The 18,571-nt window shown below is 58.2% G+C and overlaps 3 protein-coding genes and 7 non-coding genes across 10 annotated transcripts; 4 read left to right on the forward strand and 6 right to left on the reverse strand.

The window, feature by feature from the left end:
- The first annotated feature begins 77 nt into the window (after positions 1–77).
- LOC134519596 (chondroadherin-like protein) lies at positions 78–2,347 on the forward strand. Its single transcript, XM_063344003.1, has 2 exons — positions 78–178; positions 324–2,347. Exon 2 carries the CDS (start codon positions 422–424, stop codon positions 1,556–1,558), a length of 1,137 nt encoding a protein of 378 aa, XP_063200073.1. The 5' UTR covers positions 78–178; positions 324–421; the 3' UTR covers positions 1,559–2,347.
- Positions 2,348–3,967: 1,620 nt separating this feature from the next.
- Positions 3,968–7,947, forward strand: BEST4 (bestrophin 4). Its single transcript, XM_063344224.1, has 9 exons — positions 3,968–4,119; positions 4,411–4,505; positions 5,028–5,261; positions 5,570–5,724; positions 5,818–5,895; positions 6,241–6,393; positions 6,684–6,764; positions 7,074–7,228; positions 7,530–7,947. The coding sequence occupies exons 1-9, from the start codon at positions 3,968–3,970 to the stop codon at positions 7,945–7,947; spliced, it is 1,521 nt and encodes a 506-aa protein (XP_063200294.1).
- A 2,481-nt stretch (positions 7,948–10,428) lies between these two features.
- On the reverse strand, positions 10,429–10,558 carry LOC134520256 (small nucleolar RNA SNORA35). Its single transcript, XR_010072400.1, has one exon. It is a non-coding gene; the product is annotated as a small nucleolar RNA SNORA35 (small nucleolar RNA).
- A 571-nt stretch (positions 10,559–11,129) lies between these two features.
- On the reverse strand, positions 11,130–16,232 carry RPS8 (ribosomal protein S8). Its single transcript, XM_063344775.1, has 6 exons — positions 16,113–16,232; positions 15,104–15,210; positions 14,616–14,715; positions 13,086–13,261; positions 12,023–12,152; positions 11,130–11,293 (listed from the first exon to the last, which is right to left on the reverse strand). The coding sequence occupies exons 1-6, from the start codon at positions 16,114–16,116 to the stop codon at positions 11,184–11,186; spliced, it is 627 nt and encodes a 208-aa protein (XP_063200845.1). The 5' UTR covers positions 16,117–16,232; the 3' UTR covers positions 11,130–11,183.
- On the reverse strand, positions 11,508–11,579 carry LOC134520244 (small nucleolar RNA SNORD38). Its single transcript, XR_010072389.1, has one exon. It is a non-coding gene; the product is annotated as a small nucleolar RNA SNORD38 (small nucleolar RNA).
- On the reverse strand, positions 12,752–12,824 carry LOC134520243 (small nucleolar RNA SNORD38). The gene has a single exon (XR_010072388.1). It is a non-coding gene; the product is annotated as a small nucleolar RNA SNORD38 (small nucleolar RNA).
- LOC134520245 (small nucleolar RNA SNORD46) lies at positions 14,807–14,910 on the reverse strand. Its single transcript, XR_010072390.1, has one exon. It is a non-coding gene; the product is annotated as a small nucleolar RNA SNORD46 (small nucleolar RNA).
- LOC134520242 (small nucleolar RNA SNORD55/SNORD39) lies at positions 15,292–15,376 on the reverse strand. Its single transcript, XR_010072387.1, has one exon. It is a non-coding gene; the product is annotated as a small nucleolar RNA SNORD55/SNORD39 (small nucleolar RNA).
- Positions 16,233–16,721: 489 nt separating the features above from the next.
- LOC134520237 (U5 spliceosomal RNA) lies at positions 16,722–16,836 on the forward strand. Its single transcript, XR_010072382.1, has one exon. It is a non-coding gene; the product is annotated as a U5 spliceosomal RNA (small nuclear RNA).
- A 1,535-nt stretch (positions 16,837–18,371) lies between these two features.
- LOC134520261 (U5 spliceosomal RNA) lies at positions 18,372–18,486 on the forward strand. Its single transcript, XR_010072405.1, has one exon. It is a non-coding gene; the product is annotated as a U5 spliceosomal RNA (small nuclear RNA).
- The last annotated feature ends 85 nt before the right edge of the window (positions 18,487–18,571 follow it).

Here is an 18,571-nt window from a genome sequence, read left to right on the forward strand (position 1 = left end):
GCCCCGCAGGATGGGGCGTGCGGCGGCAGGTGAGGCCGGGCAGGGCACCCCGGGGGGAGCCGGGGGAGGGGGCGTGGGGACGAGGGCAGCCCCGGCGGTCGCTCGCTGCCCGTGGGCAGCCGGACGGAGCAGCGGGACGTCGGGTGTGAGACAGCCCCGGGCTGGCGGGGGGCGGGAGGTAGGTCCGGGGGGGCTGCGGGGACTCGGGTCCCTTCCTTAGGAGGGGGAGAAGTGGGGTTCACCCCCCCGCCGTGGGGGGCTGGAGCAAGGGGAGAGCTGGTCCTGCCGGGGGGGGTCACCTGTCCCCTCTGCTCTCCCCGCAGGCGCTGGGCTGGGGACCGTGTCCCTCTGGGGCAGCCTCCTGCTCGCTGCCGGCCTTGCCCTCGACCCGGCACCGCAGAGCTGCAACTGCTCGGAGCCCATGGACTTCCAAGCTTTCCGGGAGGCTCCGCTCCCCGAGAGCTGCTGCCTCAACTTCACCAGCTCCAACATCACCCACCTGGACTGGGGCATGCTGGTAGGGGTGCGGGGGCTGCGGGAGCTCTACCTCTCGCACTGCAACATCACGGCCATCAGCAACGCGCAGGGAGTCCCCCCTGCCTTGGAAATCTTGCACTTAAGTCACAACCTGCTGGAAAGTCTACCTGGAAGTTTTCTGGAAGATGCCCCTAATTTGAGGGTCCTTCATCTGGACAGCAACCAGCTCCAGGAGCTGCCCGGGTCCTTCCTGAAGGCATCAACCCAGGTCCAGGAGGTCTACCTGGGCTTCAATGCCCTGACCTTCCTTCCCGCCAGCCTCCTGAAGCCGTCCCTGCTCCAGCTCCAGCTCTCCAACAACAGCTGGGACTGCAGCTGCACTTTGCTCAGCAACCTGGAGGATTGTCCCAGCCTGGCCACTGAGGTTATCTGCCACACACCGGAGCGGTACCATGGTGTGGACCTTCAGAGCATCCCCCGGGGTGAGCTGTGCCCCTCGCACAGCCTCACCGCCCTCTTCATCTGCCTGCCCCCTCTCCTCATCCTCGCCAGCATCACCTGGTGCTTCTGCAGGCGGAAGAGAAAGACCAACTACAGCCTTCAGAGCAGGTCCCAGAGCCATCCAGCCACAGCAGAGAGGGGCAATGCCCAAGTGCCTGCAGAGCCCCACCACTACGTCCCCTACGAGCTACCTGCTGCCCCCTCCGAGACCGAGAAGAAGGTGCTGCTGGGGAGCCAGGTCCTGCTCCAGCCCTCCGTGGACCCGCTGGAGAGCAGCAGGGACCTCTATGAGGAGGTGGAGATCCAGGTGGGATCCCCAAGCAGTTCCCAGGTGCCAGCCCACAAAGGGCAGTGGGGCACAGGGCCAGGCAGGCAGCGGGACACCCCGGCACCAAGGGCAGAGGAGCTGGGGGGCAGCGAGCCAGAGGTGGACACTGTCAGTGTGACCGAAGTCCTGAAGGACTCTGCCGACCGGGAGAAGATCTACATGAGTCAGTCAACCAACTATTACAACCTGGTACCCGGCATCGAGCTGGAGGACTCAGACAACCTGGAGTATGAGAACATCGACCTGCACTGATGCTGGGTCTCGGGCTGTATCTGGGACATGCCGGGAGGATGGCAGGTGCCGGGCGGTAGTGAAAGCCGGCAGAGCAGGAGAGGCACGAGCTGTCCTGCCATGGCTTACAGTGGCTGTTTGCAAAGCTGCACCCCCAAATTTCCATCCCTTCCCCTGCGCTACCACATGTGGTCCTCGCTTGCCATGTGCTGCAGCTGGGCAGGGAGTGCGAGGGTGTTTCGGGCACCAGGGACCCTGCCACAGGCTGGCAGTTTTTGGGGAGACATGGGCTGGTAGTGCCCAAGGAAGGACATGGAGGGGTAGTGGGGACTGCTTTTGGGGACCAGGTGACAATAGTGTGTGTGCCAGACCCACTGGCCGGGGCCTCCATCCTCTCTCACAGGAGCCAGATGGCATCTGGCACGGACCTGCTGCTCCCCAGCCCGCAGAGAACAGGGTCTGGGGATATGAAATGGGGATAGCTCTGCCTATGTGGTCTGCAGGGGCTGTCACGCGTGGATGGGGTGCCCTGGGTTTGGCAGAGGGACCCTGCGGTGGCCCTGCCTGCTGCCCACCCCACATCCCAACGTGTCCCACTGCATGGCACGGGGGCTTGAAACAGCCGGTGCACGTGTGCTGCTGCACGAGTGTGCACACGCGTGTGTGGGCACTGCACGTGGGTGGGTGTGAGCGGGTGTGCAAGGTGCACACACACACAGGGAGGCACTGGAGGGGCCCCTTGCAGCCTCCCCTGCCCAACGTGCTGCCAAGCCCTGTAGGATCCAGCTCTCAGTAAGAAATAAATCATTTTACTCCTGGAAGTGCGGCTCCATCCCTGTGTCTGCGTGGTTTGGGGTGGTGGGGAGCCGACCGATGGGATACGGGGGACTGCAGGGGTGGGGGGCTTTGGTTCTTATCCCATGTCCCCTCCCACGCCCTGGGTGATGCCCCAGTGTGGGTCTCACCCAGCAGCCTGGGTTCGCTTTGAGCTGAGCACTGGCTGGGGGGAGAGGAGCCTCTGCCTTGCGCTGTGATTTACAGCCCAGCCGGGGAAGGTGTCAGCCTGCTGTAAAATCCATGGTTCCTGGACGGGGCAGGGACTTGTGGGGCTCCTGGGAATGGGGCAAAGGCTGCGGGTGCTGTAAATCACCCCCCTGCACAGGCACCCCCCCGGCAAGTCTCACCCATGGGTGCTCCAGCCCTTCTCCAGGGATGGGGGGAGGTGGGCACCCTTGAGCCCTGTCCCCCCTGCCCAAGGGGACATTTCCCAGGCTGGAAGCCCCTGCGGCCGCCCTGCTCTGCACTGGAGCCATCCCGGGCCTGGGCTGGGCGCTGTGCCTGGGCAGGAAGGGAGGGAGCCAGGCAGGGCAGGACACGGAGCTCCGGACGGCAAAGGAAGCGGCGTTTCCTGCGGAGCACGGCATGGCCTCCGGCAGCCCACGGCGGGACGAGCCACGGGCCCCGGCAGTGCTCAGTCTCAGTCCCAGCCCCAGCATGGGTCGGGGACAAGGACAGGATGATTTCCCTGCATGTCTCGCTGTCACTCACGGATGTTTCCCACTGGTTTATGTCCTGCTGGAATTTTTCCCTTCCCGCTCCCTCCCAGGCCCTGGGAAAGTGGCCTGGTGCCAGCCTTTAAAATGCCTCCGTCACCCCCCCCTGCCAGGTACAGCAGCCAGGGCGTCCCTGCGTGCCCCAGCTCATGCCATCTCCAATTTCTCCCCTGGGAACACAGAGGGACCAGGAGCTCCGTAGTGCCGAGGTGGGACAGGCGGGGGTCAGCCATCCCTCCCCACGGCCGCAGGCGCTGCCTGTTGCTGGCAGCGAGGACTTGGGCAGTGACGGGTGCATTTTTCACCCGCGCTCCAAAAATATCCCGCCGCCACCCCTGGGTTCCGGCTCTGCCTGTGCACCCCAGGGACCCGTTCCCGGGGCTGCCGGGAGCGATGCAGCCCTCCTTTCCCCTCCTTCTCACAGAACCTAAATTCAGCTGCCGTGGCTGCAAAGGGAAACAACCCAAACCTCCCCCGCTGGTTGCTGCCCGGCCCTGGCTCCAGCACCCACAGCCCCCACTGAAATCTCCAGTCATGGCCAGTGGCAGGGAGGTGTGACCGAGCCAGAGTTCCCTGTTCCCTGCGTCTGACAGCCCCAATCCATCATGGGGAGGGCTTGGCGGGGTATTTAGGTGGAAGAGGCGCTGGGAGGACAGGAGGGTGCAGGCAGGGAGCGGGCAGCGGCTGTGGCAGGCGTGGGAAGGGCAGGGTGACTGCGTGGGCGATCCTGCTGATGGGCCCTAGTGCTTGGCGTGGGAGCGAGTGCGTGTCCCCAGGTCCTGCAGCCTGGACGGTGGTGGGAAGCCCAGTTCTCCCCAGTTTAGCCAGCAGCCAGTGAGAGAAGGATTTTTCCGCCAAGGTGCAGAGCTGAGCCGCAATGACCATCTCCTACACGCTGAAAGTCGCCAACTCCCGTTTCGGGGGTTTCTCCAAGCTGCTGTTCCGCTGGAAAGGCAGCATCTACAAGCTGCTGTACAAGGAGTTCATCGTCTTCATGGTGCTGTACGCCGTGCTTAGCCTTGTCTACCGGTGAGCAGGGTCCGGTTGTGTCCCTCCCTGGGGACCCACTGGGACGTGCAGAGATGCCCCTTCGGTCATGGACTGGGGTCCACGGGAGGGGAGAAGCCCAGGGGACTCCTCCAGGGAGGGTGGGAGTGGGCAGAGGAGGGTAAGGAGAAGGGGAATCAGGCTATGGCTTTCTGTGGAGGTCCAAGGCAGTGCCCCAGCCACCATTTGCCCTTGACCCTGCTGCTTGTCCCCGACGCCTCTCCTGTCCCTGACCCTGCTGTGTGTCGCTGACCCACTGTGTTTCGGCTGCAGGCGGCTGCTGACCGAGGAGCAGAAGCGCATCTATACCAAGGTGGCTCAATACTGCAACCGCTCCACGGACCTCATCCCCATGTCGTTCGTCTTAGGTATGGTCCGTCCCCAGATCCGTGGGTCCCCTGCTGCCCCTGGCACTGGTGGCTTGAGGATGCCCCCACTGCCCATCCTGACCCCATGCCAAAACATCCCTTGGACACCATCGGATGAGGGATGGGCGAGCCCAGGACCCCAGGAACGGCACTTGGCTGCCGGAGCCACCAAACATGGTTCCCTTGCCCTGGGGATGCCAGGGAGATTTCCTGAGACTGTGATTTCCCCTGGGCCACTCCGCACCCTCCTCCCCATGCCCAGGAAAGGGGCACCTTACCTACAAGACATGGCTGTCCTGCCCTCTGCCACCCGCACCCAGAGCAGGGAAGAGCTGGGGACATCCCCACCTCCATCCCTGGGGAGGGCAGCTGAAAGGGAAGCACAACATGTGCTTTATCTCCCGTCCACAGAGAAATCTGTCACCCTTGGAAACATGGCATCTCTCCTGGCGTGGGCTCGTCCCCGCCTCAACCCCCGACCTGGTCACACCGAGCCCCCCCACATGCTATCTCTCGGTGCAGGTTTTTACGTCACCCTGATTGTGAACCGGTGGTGGGCCCAGTACACCAGCATCCCCCTGCCCGACCAGCTCATGTGCGTCATCTCCAGCAACGTCCACGGAAAAGATGAGAAGGGCCGGATCCTGCGGCGCACCCTCATCCGCTACGCCAACCTGTCGTCGGTCCTCATCCTGCGCTCCATCAGCACCAGGGTGCTCAAGCGCTTCCCCACCATGGACCACGTGGTGGAAGCGGGTGAGGAGCTAAACCCTGGGGGTGGTGATGGCTTGCAATGTGGGGCGAGAGCTGGGGGACACAGATGTGTCCCTGTCACCAGATGTGCTGGGAGCTGGGGATCCTTGCAAGCATCCCTGCCCCAAACTGCCCCGCACACAGGGTGGCATCCTGGCACGTATGTTCACCCCCAGAGTCCCGCGTCCCGTTTGCCCACAGCTTGTCTCCAGGGGATGTAGTTTCACCTGGAAAACCCTGTGTTCCCACCCCAAAAGGAGTCTCCCCCCTTAATATGGGGGCCGTGGCACTGAGCCTCTGCCCCTCCGCAGGCTTCATGACGCAGGACGAGCGCAAGAAGTTCGAGAGCCTCCACTCCGACTTCAACAAGTACTGGATCCCCTGCGTCTGGTTCACCAACCTGGCGGCCCAGGCCAGGCGGGATGGCCGCATCCGTGATGACGTGGCCCTCCGCCTGCTCATGGACGTGAGTTGGCTCTGGGTGCGCAGGGGGGACCAGGCTTCTGTGGGGGGGACTCGCTTGATACCTGGGTCACCCGTCCTTGTCCTCCCTGCCCAGGAGCTGAATCTCTACCGGGCCAAGTGCAGCATGTTGTTCCATTACGACTGGATCAGCATCCCTCTGGTGTACACGCAGGTGGGTACCCACCTGTGGGCTCTCCGAACCCACATCCCAGCTCCTTCCACCCACAGTGGCAGAGGAGCCCCACAGTCTCCTCCCTGCACCCTGATGGGGAACAATTTACCTCCCTTCCTAAAAGCACTTTACTCCTCTGTTGAACCTGGTGTCGGATCCGGCACGGCGGTGGGTTCACAGCCCTGCAGGGGTGTGCAGAAGCCCGGGGAGTGGGGCAGCGGGGTTTAGCCTTAAGCCCACGAGAGCATCAGTGACCTGCTGAGCTTCTCGCATCCTCGCTGCTCCTGTGCCGAGGGTCCCCCTCGGCTCCCACCCTCGCCACGGGCTGACCCGCACTCCTGGCAGGTGGTCACCATCGCCGTCTACTCCTTCTTCACTTTCTGCCTCATCGGGCGGCAGTTCCTGGAGCCGCTGGAGCCGGGGCAGGAGGGGGACATGGACATGTACATCCCCCTCCCCACCCTCCTTCAGTTCTTCTTCTACGCTGGCTGGCTGAAGGTGAGATTTGGCCATGCAGACGGGCTTTGCTTTATGGGCTAAGGGTGGCCAGGTGGCCCTGAGCACCCCCCTGGGCTGCGGGGGTGCCTGGCCCAGGGCATGGCACCAGCTACGTCACAACTGGCTGCCGCTGGGGATGTCCTCTGAGCCCAGCCCTCACACTGGGGCACCATGGAGCTCCAAGTCTGCACATTTCATGTGCCCCATGAGTGGACTGAGGGATGGAGAGTCCTGTGGGAATGTGCTCCTGTCCCTGCTCCCCTGTCTCTCCTGGCCCCCTCCCTCCCCAGGTTGCAGAGCAGATCATTAACCCTTTTGGAGAAGATGATGATGACTTTGAGACCAACAAGCTGATAGACAGGAACCTGCAGGTGAGTCCTGCCCCAGGCTGCCTTTGTTGGGGGCTGCTGCAATCAGTGCACAGGGACATCCCTGTCCCCTGGCAGTGGGACCTGCGGCCTGCCGCCCCCCAGCCCTGCTCCTGGCCACGCAGGTCCTGGTCCAAAATAGATTCCCGCTCAAGGAAGCAGGGCTGCACCTTGTCCCTCCATCCCTATCCCTCCACATGTCTGCTCCCCATGGCAGGGTCAGCAACCCCCCAAGGGACACTCAGCAGCCCGGCAGCTCAGCCCCTCACCTCTGAGAAAGCCACCCCTGTCCCCTGTCTTCGCTGTGCTCAGGTGTCCCTGCTCTCCGTGGATGACATGTACCAGAACCTGCCCCCGGCCGTGAAGGACAAATACTGGAACGAGTCCACGGCTCAGCCCCCCTACACCACGGCCACCGCTGCTGAGACCTTGAAGCCCTCCTTCCTGGGCTCCACCTTCGACATGCGGTGAGTGCACAGCACCCACCTGGGGCTGGGGAAAAAGAGGGTGAGCGCTTCAGGGTCCCCCCCGTCCACCTCTGGGCCCAGTTACAGCGAGCAAACAGCAAATCCCCTGCCGGGAGCACGTTGCTCATTCCCTGTGAGCTTTGGGGTTGCACTGGGCGATGGATGAGCTGCTGGGGCAGGGATGTGGCTTCCCGGAGCCGCTCCCTGCTTGGAAACACACTGGGATGGAGGCGGTGAGGGGCGCTGGGCATCCCTGCGGAGGATGGCAGCCTGTCCCCATCATCCCGCCGTGCTCCCCCAGCATGTGCGAGGACGCGGAGCAGAGCCAGCCGGCGGAGGCCTCTCCCAGCGTGCCGCGCATCCAGACGCCCCTGCTCAGCCGATTCTTCGCCGGCGCATCCCCTGCCATCAGCATCAAAAACTTCGGCCAGGGCAGCCGAGGTCATCCCCACCTGTGGCATCCCCGGGTGGATGGCGGTTTCCCGTCCCCTCACCCCAACCGTTCCGAGGACCCCGAGTCAGTGGCCTGCATCGAGGAGGAGGGGACAGAGGATGAGGAGAGCGGGGCCAGCAAGCCCCCCATGCCTGGTGGTTGCCTGGGGGGGACCCGGCCACCAGAGGCCTCCGAAATGCAGAGGAAGGAGCTGCCGCTGATCCAGGTGAAGGCACCGTCCAGCGACAGCATCGGGGCTGACCGTCCGGAGGCCTGGGAGCCCTGAGGCTGCCCCAAAACTCACCTTTTCCTGGGGGCAGAATAGCTGCCCCCAACCCAAGGCATTGCCACCGCCAGCCATGATGCTCCCTGTCCCCAGCCACCTCCCCTTGAACCCCCCCATCCAGAAGCAGGACATTGCCAGGTCTTTCACCACCCAGCCCCAAGCCAGGATGTGTCCCCATGTTGATGGGAAGATCCCGGTGGGTTTGGGATTGGGCAGACAGCCTCCAACACTAGCTGTTAGCCCCAAAATGGCAGGATTCAGCCCATCTGTGTGATGGTGCCACTGACTTGCAGCTGGCCAGGTTCACTCCCTGCTCCCATGGCCCAATGCAGGGGACAGGGACAGTCCAGACCCCAAGCAAGGGACAGGACCAGGGCGTTAGTCTTGCAGAAAACCAACACCGTGATGGAGATGTCCTCTCGATATTAATAAAGCAATTGCCAGCCTTGGCTTTGAGGTTCTTTGTCGGTGCAAATCACCCCCAGAAGTAAGACAGCAGGGACATCATGTTTATCCAAAAAGCAGGTGAATTTGGATTTTGTCAATGAGTGGCCACGTTCTCCTGGGGCAAAAAGGGCACAGGCCCACGGACTGACACCGGTGACAGTTGTGGGGTATTAGACCAAGTGATACAGCCAGAAAAAAAAAAAAAACAAAACAAAACCAAAAGAAAGATGCTTTCAGCCCCTGTAGAACGATTCCTGCACTCAAAAAAGTGTGTTTCCCCTGAGAATATCAACAGAGCTGTTAAAAAAGTCCCTTTCCTGCAAGCCTCCCTTTCCCAAAGCCACCTTTCCTACAAAGCTCCCATTTCCTCCTAGCAAGGCCGCCCCGCTCCTTCTCCGCTACCCTCCGGGCCACTGCTGGACCTGTTAAAGTGTAACCACGAGGTCATTTTTCTGGGTTGGAGCATTTCCCATGAAAATACCCCGAAGTTAATACTGCGTGGAGCTGAGAGTCATGCAACAGCAAGGAGCAGCACTCGGGGTGACGCGTGACCTCACTGGGGCTACGCTGCCGGCTGCTCATCGTATGAAAAGTAGCTCTTTTTTTTTTAAATTCAGCCCTCTCGTCTATCTGTAGAAGCGGGCAAGGTCCTCGGACCAGGCTTTGGCACCTCCTAAAATTAGCCAGACTGAAGCTGTGCTTAACCCCAGCCCCTGCCCATCTCTTCCTTGCTCAGTGAGGGCAGTTTTGCCTCCTCCCGGACGGGCAAATCCCTGCGCACGTCCACGGGGCTGTGCCAAGGCCAGGCCAGAAACAACACATCCTGCAGCTAAACCGAGGTCCCGCAGCCTGTGCCACCGTGGGAGCCAGGTGCCACCCTCCTGTTCCCATGTCACACCTACAGCGTGGCTGCGGTGGGCGATAGGTGCCACTTTCGTTCCCACGGGCTGTTGCCCTTGGCTGCTGTGTTTTTCACAGCAGTAACTTCATCAAGCAGCGTGCACTGATGAATTAGCCATAACCCTGCTCATCAGGGGCCAGGTTTACAGCTCCTGCCTCTGACACCAAGTTGGCACTTGCCCTGTCACTTGCTCAGTTTCTCCATCCATACAAAGTCCCCCAGAAACACCCCGAATCCTGTTTGCACTCTCGGAGGACGAGGGGAAAGAAGAAACGCACTCAGAGGAAGCAGCCGTGACGCATCCCTCCCAAGTGCCCTTTATCACCTCCACCCCACCTCTGGAAAGCAGGCGTTGCTGGAGAGCAGGGAAAGTTTACCCCGGATCGCTATGGAGAAGGAATGTGCTTGTGCAAACGTCCCGCCCAGCCCAGGTCCCACTGCCAGGGACTCCAGAAGTGGCACCCGGCTGGCCACAGCTCCGTTGGCAGACCCGGGCTGGGAAGCAGTGCCAATGCATGCCCACCATAGCACAACCTCGCGGCCACCCAGGTATCATCTTCTGATGCGGTTGGGGTGTCCCTTCCGTGGCAGACCCATCCTCGGCTCCCTGCCAACCACCCAGGGCACCGGAGCCCGCTAGCACCTCCTGCTGCCACCCTCGGCAGCCAGTGCACAGCATCACAAGGAGAACATGGTCCGCATTAGGACACTAGAGACATGGGTCTCACCACAGCTCTGCTCGGGGCAAGATGATGACAATCTCCTCCAGTTCAGAGCTGAAGACTGTGAAGCTGGGGCTACAGGTACTTTGCCTCGCACCTGAGAATTCCTATGAATAAACGAGGCTTTTGTAAAAATAACGCACAGGGTGAAATGTGCAATGTCCACTTGGCAGGTATGAGATGTGCAAGTCCGGGTCCCCCACAGCCCTGGGACCAGCCCTTAGATGGCCTCCTAACTTCACCCTAATACCTGCACAAAGCATTTGGCAACCAGATGGAGATCCACCATGCTGGCTTTCTTTAAAGACAGCAGCCCCAAGGAATAACATCTCACGCCCCAAAACATCCAGAACAGCTTTTGTTCGTCACAGCTTTCCAATCCCACCACAAGTGACAGGGCAGAAAGCTGGAGTTTGTACCCAGCTTTCGAAAGGGACAGACCACGACGAGAGCCTGCCCCTTCTGCTAGAAGGAATTTCTCTCGCACTGGAATGATACCAAGGAGGTCAGGGAAAGACCAGCTGGTCAACGACCAGTGCAGCCATGTTTGGTTAGAAGATACCAGATCCTGAAGGCAATCATACAGCCGGGCAGGAAACGCCATGCAACGGCAGAAGGGGCTGCTGGCCTGAACTGGAGGACGCGTTATCTGGAAAGGAGAGCAGGAGGCACCAGCTGCTGAGGCTGGAGGTGTAGGAGACCCCTGTCTCACCCAAACTCACTCCAAGACCCCAAACACAGCTTGTGCAGACCTAAGGCACCACAGGAAAAGGGGGAACATGCCCAGCCAGACCCCGGCAGCTTCCTGAAAGCGAGAAATCTTAACGGGAGTGGACATTCGCACCTTCCTCCTGCTCACAGGTTTCCAGTACTGGAAATCCTCCACTTGAGCCGAGTCCGACAACTCTTTTCCACACCCACTTGGTCCACTAAGTCGCTGTCCTAGAGCCCAGGGAGATGTTTTAGTTGAGAGCGTGCAGGGTCAGAGCTTGCCTGAAGTCACCAAAGTGCTCAGGGATTCCAGGAAAAATCCTTTTTCCTTCACATTTCACAGGCAAGAGGAGCTACACAAGCCCCCTCCATCACGCACACACAAATGAGCACACAACCCCTTTAGTGTAGTAGACTCTGGGTTTTATTCGTGCTCTCAGCAGAATAGTTTTTATTCATTTGCCTTTTCTGGCCTTGATCTTCCTCAAGTAGAACTCTAATTCCTTGCCTTCCAACACGTAGCCATCGGCTCGGCCACACTGTCCAGGTCTGGAGGCAATGCAGGCTGCAAGGAGAAGTCATCCAGTTAAAGAAGTTTAATAATTCACCACCCCAGTATATACACAAAGTGAAATAAACACTGCAGGCAAGTCTCTGCAAAAGTACAGAGGAGCAAGTTACCAGTAACAGACACACCACTTTACGTACTGGTTTCAGTACTGCCCCCTAAGGCACCACGCTCTTGAACCTGCTCTGCTGGACTGAGTCCCTAATGAAGTCCTCTTCAGATCTCCAAACTGTCATCGCTCAAATTCAGTAGCAGAACTGGACAAAGGTCTCATCACCAGAAGACTTCAGAACACTGAACTATATCCCAGAACTCGAAACTGGTCAAAGCTGTCACACGTTGGTAGGACATTTTTCTGACGCACAGTGCAGCCCATGGCTCTTTACTCATTTTTTAAATCTTGAGCCCCATTATCTTTCTCAAAGGCCAACCAGGAATGATCAACTCCAGAAGCCTGTCTGGGCCACATACCAATTCAAGCTCCAGAAATAGATCTCCCCTTCCTGCCCGAAGTGGGGTAACTCCAGGGAAGATAAAAGTAGTTAACATTTAAAACCCAGAAGATACTCACGCAGGTATGGAGAACACCCCATCGCTTTCACCCCGCTTTATCACAGTGAGTAGAACTTTAAATGATCCCAAGACCAAGATAAGATCTGCTCTGGCATCCCTGTTTGTGCCCTGACTCCCTTTTCCCCACCCACATGAATGCTGCCAGGGACTCACCAAGTAGCTTTCCTTGCTGGAACTGTTCCTCAAGAATACTCGCTATCTTGGCATTCTTCTTTCGCTCATCATATTTTTTCTGGATCTTCTTTGAACGCTTCTTGTTCAAGATTTCCTCCTCTTCGGGAGTCTAAAAACAAGACCATAAGCGAAGACAAGGTTAAGCATATGGCCACCTTCTGCTAGCACAGGTGGTCTCCACTAACACCAAGGAGATGCTTGTATTCTCAGCGCTGTACTACTATGTTTCCCAAGTCAAGTCATACCTTCCAGAGGTAGAAATACTTCAACCTCACAGAACCGGGAGCTGTTTCACTTTTGAGGTCAAGAAATGCAGTGTGTTGCTAACTAGAGTCACTGCTGACAACAAAGCACGGTGCCCTAGGGAAGTGCGCTCTCAGACAAATGAAACTGCAAAGGTTTCCTCCTTGAATTAATCCTCCTCCAAAGAAGTGACCACTCTTTATCTCTCCAGACATAATGAGGGCACTCGGGTGCGGTGCAGTCCTGGCAGACAGGTTACAAGCTCTCCCTGCGCTTCTGAACTGCACAGTGCTCAGCCAGAAGTGCTTTGTTTTTAATGCAGGGGAACAACCTTAAGCTGAGTGCTACATGGAGAGTCTTAAATACTTTCTAGCAGTCTGGGGTTTGGATCTTAAAATTAAAAGCAATCCACGAGGTTCCCATCAAAGCAATCATTTCCCAGCACAGGGACCTGACCTGCAAAGTCTTCCTCAGCATCATAATATGTCATCGCTCTCCCTTCAGTAGCAGAACTGGACAACGGTATCATCATTAGAAGACCAAAGAGATCGACAGGCAGGTCCTTGTGCACAAACAGGTGCAATGGCTCAGAGCGCTCCGTAGTACTGAACACTCCATTAACAGAGCCAGACTCATCCCGGGAGCTGACAGGAACGCAGCCCAGATAACCAACGTTATCACTGACGGGTACTCAACCCTCTTCTGGCAGGCAATGCCCACTCCTGACGGCTGACTGCCTCCAGCAGGGCAGACTCTACTCCACAAGGAGTCAAAATGACAATGACAATCCCAGACATACCAGTTTGGCGCCCTTCTTGCGTCCAAGGGGCAGGGCATAGTGGGCTTCGTACCACTGCCGGTACGGGGTGCTGTCAATGAGAACGATGCAATTCTTCACCAGGGTCTTTGTCCGCACCAGTTCATTGTTGGAAGCATTGTAGACAACATCGATGATTCTGGTCTTGCGAGTGCAGCCTTTCAAAAAAAGAGTATGAATTCAAACCTACAGGGATCAGACAACTGAGAACACAGTCCACAGCATTTCACCCATACCCTCAGATCACCTCGCGCTCATCTCCCCATCAAACGTCCTCCAGCTTCCCTGGCACTGAGTTAAATTTAACCAAGAGATGCATCTATGTTTCATCAGTCCAACTTTCCGTTGCTAGGACAGAAGCCTGCACCTAGAAACCGACTGACTCCAGGTGAAAAACTGGCATTTGTGGCCTTGCTGGAACTCATTTCAAGTAAGACTAAGCAATGCTAAAAAATAAATTTCTGGATTGGAAGATACCAACTAACATTGCACACAGGGCTTAATACCACATGTACTTCCTAGAGTTACTGAATTAAGCTGTATTGAACGGGATTGCTCTGCAACACATACTATAAACCATTCTCATAGGATGAGGGTTTATGAGTAAGTTGAGAGGGGGAGCTGGTGTTTTCACCTTTTGAAACCCACCTGAAGCATTCAGTCTCAGCTACCAGATTTGACTGTTTAGCAGTCGCCCACCCTGGTGACACAGCCTGCCATATATGCAAAGGCCAGGCACAAGAGATGTTCTGCAAGGTACGCTCCAGTCCCTTCCCTTCTGTAATACTGCCTATGAACGACAGCACTTACCACAGCATGGACAACGCTCTGTGATCACTGAGGAGAAAGGACGTCCCTTCTCCCTCACACCGCGCTGGCCACTGAAACACCACTTTACTAACTGCTGGCTCTTCCATCACGCTGAGTAACACTGAACAGGCCTGGGCTCGAGTTATATGGTTTCCAGCTTGCAATTCAGAGAAAACCCACCTTGCTCAGGGGAAACACTACAGACTCCTGCTTCTGTGCTTCCTGCTTTTGCTTAGCAAAGCAGGAGTATGAAGTGAACTGCACATGTTAGGATTTTGCTGAGGTGGCCGGGCCCCAGGACAAACACCTTTCACTCATGTGCAGGACTGCCTAAATTTTAGGTCCATCAGTGAACAGAAACTGCATTTATGAAGAACCACCCATATTTAGGGTTTTTTTTCCCTTCTGCGATTCTCCCCCAGTAAAGAAGATAATGTGAGCATGTCACTCAGTGTAACTATGACACTCCAATCACTGTGAACTTAGCAGACACTCAAGTCTCCTAAGGCCACATAAGGTCAAAGTTCTCATCACTATGCATGCTGCTTCAGACCCAGCGCTGCAACCTCCACAATGTTCAAACCCAGACTACAAATCCACGCTTGCATCATCATCCCGCTACTTTGTAGCAGTACTGGGGACCAGCACAGCTACAGAAGACTTTTCCCTTCCAACAACGCATCAGGCTTAGGATGTACTTACATTCCGATCCCCAGGAGAAGTTGCCAACATCCAACCGAAGGGCACGGTACTTCTTATTTCCACCACGAACCCTCACTGTATGAATTCGGCGTGGGCCAATCTACGGTCAGAAACAAACACCAGGGTGTTGTTGGTGCTGGAATGCTGTACAGCTCACGCAGGAGCCCAGTCAAGTCCTAACCTCAAAGGCAATGTGGTCAGTGTAACTATGACAAGCCCCAGCATCGGCAGATGCGGTAAGTGACCAAAACGGTCTGTTGCATCTACCTAAGGTGAAAGTTTCATCACTCCAATTGCCTCTTATTATAAATATAGCAGTATCACTGCTTTCCAAAGGCAGAGGGGAAAGTACCACCTTTTAAAGATGCAGTAACAGATATTTAACCACTCACAAAATATTTAACAACATATCTAAACCTCTACCAGCACACAACCAGCAACCCGAGTATGAAAACACAACTACTGACCACCTTCTGCAAATCACCCACCTTCGTGTTGGCAGGAGGTCGCCCCAACTCATACTTCCTCTTCTTGTGGTAGGGCTTCCTCTTGCCCCCAGTCTTGCGACGCTTATGCCAGTTGTCCCTGGAGATACCTGAATGGAGAGCAGCGCGGTCAGAGGATGGCAGACAGAGGATGGCATTGGAGCCCACCTGGCCATGGCAGGGCACGGTTCTGAGTCCTCAGCTCTCCAAGGTTGGTATCCGCACAGTGCACTCAGCCTTATGCAGCAGTCAGAGAAGCTTCATCATTGATACTCAGATCCGCCTCCACCCCTCCATCAGGGCTGCACAAAGCAGACAGACTCCCTCCACCGTGCCTGACAGGTATGACCTTTGGGAAGCAGCCTCCCAACCTACCTCATGTACTGGGCATCCTATGGAAAATGCCCCATCCCAATCTGCTACACAGCACCCTATAGGAGACACCCTGCATTATCCTCTGGGTCTGGTAGATCATCTGTAAGAAGGAACCCTCGTCCCACCTGTCTGCTGGGCCCCTGAGAGACACCCCAACATAAACCACCTTCTCCTGACCAGCCTGCTGGGTCCCCCATAAGGACCATGTCCCCATCACGCCCCATCTCCTGTTTCCCCAACGAACCCCCACCAACTAGCTGGAGTACAGGGCCAACCCACACCCCTCCGAAAGCCGTCCCACCTCATGCGCGGGGTTCCCTGCAGGAAACGCTCCCTCCACAGCCCCCGACCACTACGGCCCCAGCGCGGCCGACAGCGAGCCCAGCGCCGGAGGCCTGCGGCGAGGCGAGGCGAGGCGAGGCCAGGCCGCCCGCCCCCCCACACCCGTCGCCATGTTGGGCCTAGGCACCCTCCCCCCCATCAGCAGCTCGGTGCCGTCGCGGCCGCCCCCAGTAGCGGGCGGCGCGGGCTGGCAGCACCCTCGGCAGCCCCGCGGTGAGGGGCCGGGGCGGGCAGCGGCGGCGCGGCGGGCAGATGGCGGCGGATGGCGGCCGGGCCCGACTCTGTCCCCACTCACCCATGGTGCGGCACCGGCGGAAAGAGGAGGGGGCGGGGCCTCACGGGGCGGTTTGGCGGGGCGAGCTCTCGCGAGGCCCTGACGTCACCGCGCCGCCGGCGCCGTGCGCGCGCCGTTGCCAGGCGACGCCGCGGGGCTGAGGGGAAGCGGCGGGCGATGGCGGCGGCGGCGGGGCTGCTCTGCCGGGGCACCGGCGGCCCCGGGACGGAGGGAGCGGGGGGAGCACTGTCGGGGTTTATCTGCCGCAGGGAGGCACCTCACCAACGGCTCCGGGCTGGGCTTGGGGCCCGGCATCCCACGGCGGGACCGGACGGGCGCCCCCCCACAGCACTACGGCCGTGCTCGGCGCTGCCGGTGCGTCGTTAGCATACGGCTAATTAGTATGCGGAATTATTTGCATACCCAGGATGCACCGCGGACCGCTGGCGCGGCCCCGGTAGTGCTGGCCGCCGCCGCCGCCGCCCCGCGGGGCACCTCGGATCCGGGCCGTGCCCGTGCCCGGGCCGTGCCCATGTGCAGCGACGGGGGGGCCGGCCGTGGCGGCGGGGGTCGCCGTGTCCCTGGGGGGGACAACGGGGAAAGGGGCTGTGTACTGGCGGTAGCTACGCTATACTCTGGTTTCTCTTCAGATCGTATAAATCTTTCGCCTTTTACTAAAGATTTCCGTGGAGAGGAACAAGCACGAGTGTCGATAAATTTTTTGAGGCTCCATTTCGGTGGAGCTACCTTTTTTCTGGTGAAAAACAGACGGATTTATAGACTGTAGATGTTCAGTGTTGGTTTTACAGGAGGATCTGTGGCTGGGTGGGTGGATGATGCCAAGGAATAGGGAGAGAACACAGCAGACGGGGCAGCTGGCCTTTATTAATTATTTTTCCTCTAAATTATTAAAACTGGTTTTATCTTAACTCACGAGTTTCTCACCTTTACCCTTACGCTGCCGCAGGGGGGGACGAGCGGCGGTGCTCTCCCGGGGCTGGCTGGGAGAGAGTTGATTTTCTTCCCAGTGGCTGCTGCATTTCGGGCTCAGTGTGAGAGTAACGCTGGTAACACGTGCTGTTCCGCGATGGTTACGTTAATCCAGGCCTTTTCCAGAAGCTGAAGGGGAGCACGGATTTGACGAGCTGCCCAAAGGGATATTCTGTACCACATGATGTCACGCTCAGCATACGAAGCTGGAGAAGAAGGAGGAAAGGAGGGATGTTTGGAGTAATGGCGTTGGTCTTCCTAAGTCACTGTCCTGGAGGCCTGCTTTCCCAGAGATGGCTGGACATCCACCTGCCAGTGGGAAGCAGGGAATGAATTCAGCTCAGGGGCATGGAGCACCTCTGCTATGAGGACAGGCTGAGAGAGCGGGGGTTGTTCAGCCTGGAGAAGAGACACCTTATAGCCCCTTCCAGTACCTAAAGGGGGCTACAGGAAAGATGGGGAGGGACTCTTTATCAGCGAGTGGAGGCATAGGATGAGGGGTAACAGTTTCAAATTGAAAGAGGGTAGATTTAGATTAGATATCAGGAAGAAATTCTTTACTGTGAGGGTGGTGAGGCACTGGAACAGGTTGCCCAGAGAAGCTGTGGATGCCCCATCCCTGGAAGTGTCCAAGGCCAGGCTGGATGGGGCTTTGAGCAGCCTGGTCTAGTGGGAGGTGTCCCTGCCCAGGGCAGGGCGGTTGGAACTGGATGATCTTTAAGGTCCCTTCCAACCCGAATCATTCCATGAATTCCTTGTTTTGCTCTCCTTGTGCGTGGCTTTTGCTTTCCTTACTAAACTGCCTTTATCTCAACCCACGAGTTCTCCTCATTTTTCCTGATTCTTTCCCCATCCTGCTGGTGGCGGGGGGGGGTGGGAGGGAGGAGCGACCGAGGAGCTGCGCGGCCCTGGTCACCGGCGGGGGCTGAACCAGGACAGAGAACCACAAGCCACGTTCGGGCTGGGGGAACCGGGGCCGGGCACGGGACCGGCTGCAGTAGCGCTGACCCCGAACTGCCGGCCCTTTGACCCCTGCCCCGCCTCGTTAGCATGTGTTCATTAGCATTCGGCTGATTTGCATACCCAGGGAGCACCGCGGCCGCCTCGCACCGCCCCGGCCCCGCCGGTGCCCGCTGCCGCGGCCGCTCCGAGCCGTCCGGGTCGGCGGGGCCGGTCCGTCCCGGCGGGGCTGGGCCGGGCCGGGGGCTGCGGGGCCGGGCGGGGGCTCCTTCGCCCTGAGCTATGGGGCGCGGGGCAGGCGGGCGGTGTTGCGGGGGGAAAGATGGTGGCATACTCTGGTTTCTCTTCAGATCGTATAAATCTTTCGCCTTTTACTAAAGATTTCCGTGGAGAGGAACAGGCACGAGTGTCGATGAATTTTTTGAGGCTTCACTTCGGTGAAGCTACCCCTTTTTTGGTCAAAAATTAGATAAATTAAAAGATGTCGCTATTTATTGCGCGTGTCTCTTCTTTCGCGCTGGTGCTTCTAA

This window comes from Chroicocephalus ridibundus, chromosome 8 (genome assembly GCF_963924245.1).
Source record: "Chroicocephalus ridibundus chromosome 8, bChrRid1.1, whole genome shotgun sequence".
NCBI lineage: Eukaryota > Metazoa > Chordata > Aves > Charadriiformes > Laridae > Chroicocephalus > Chroicocephalus ridibundus.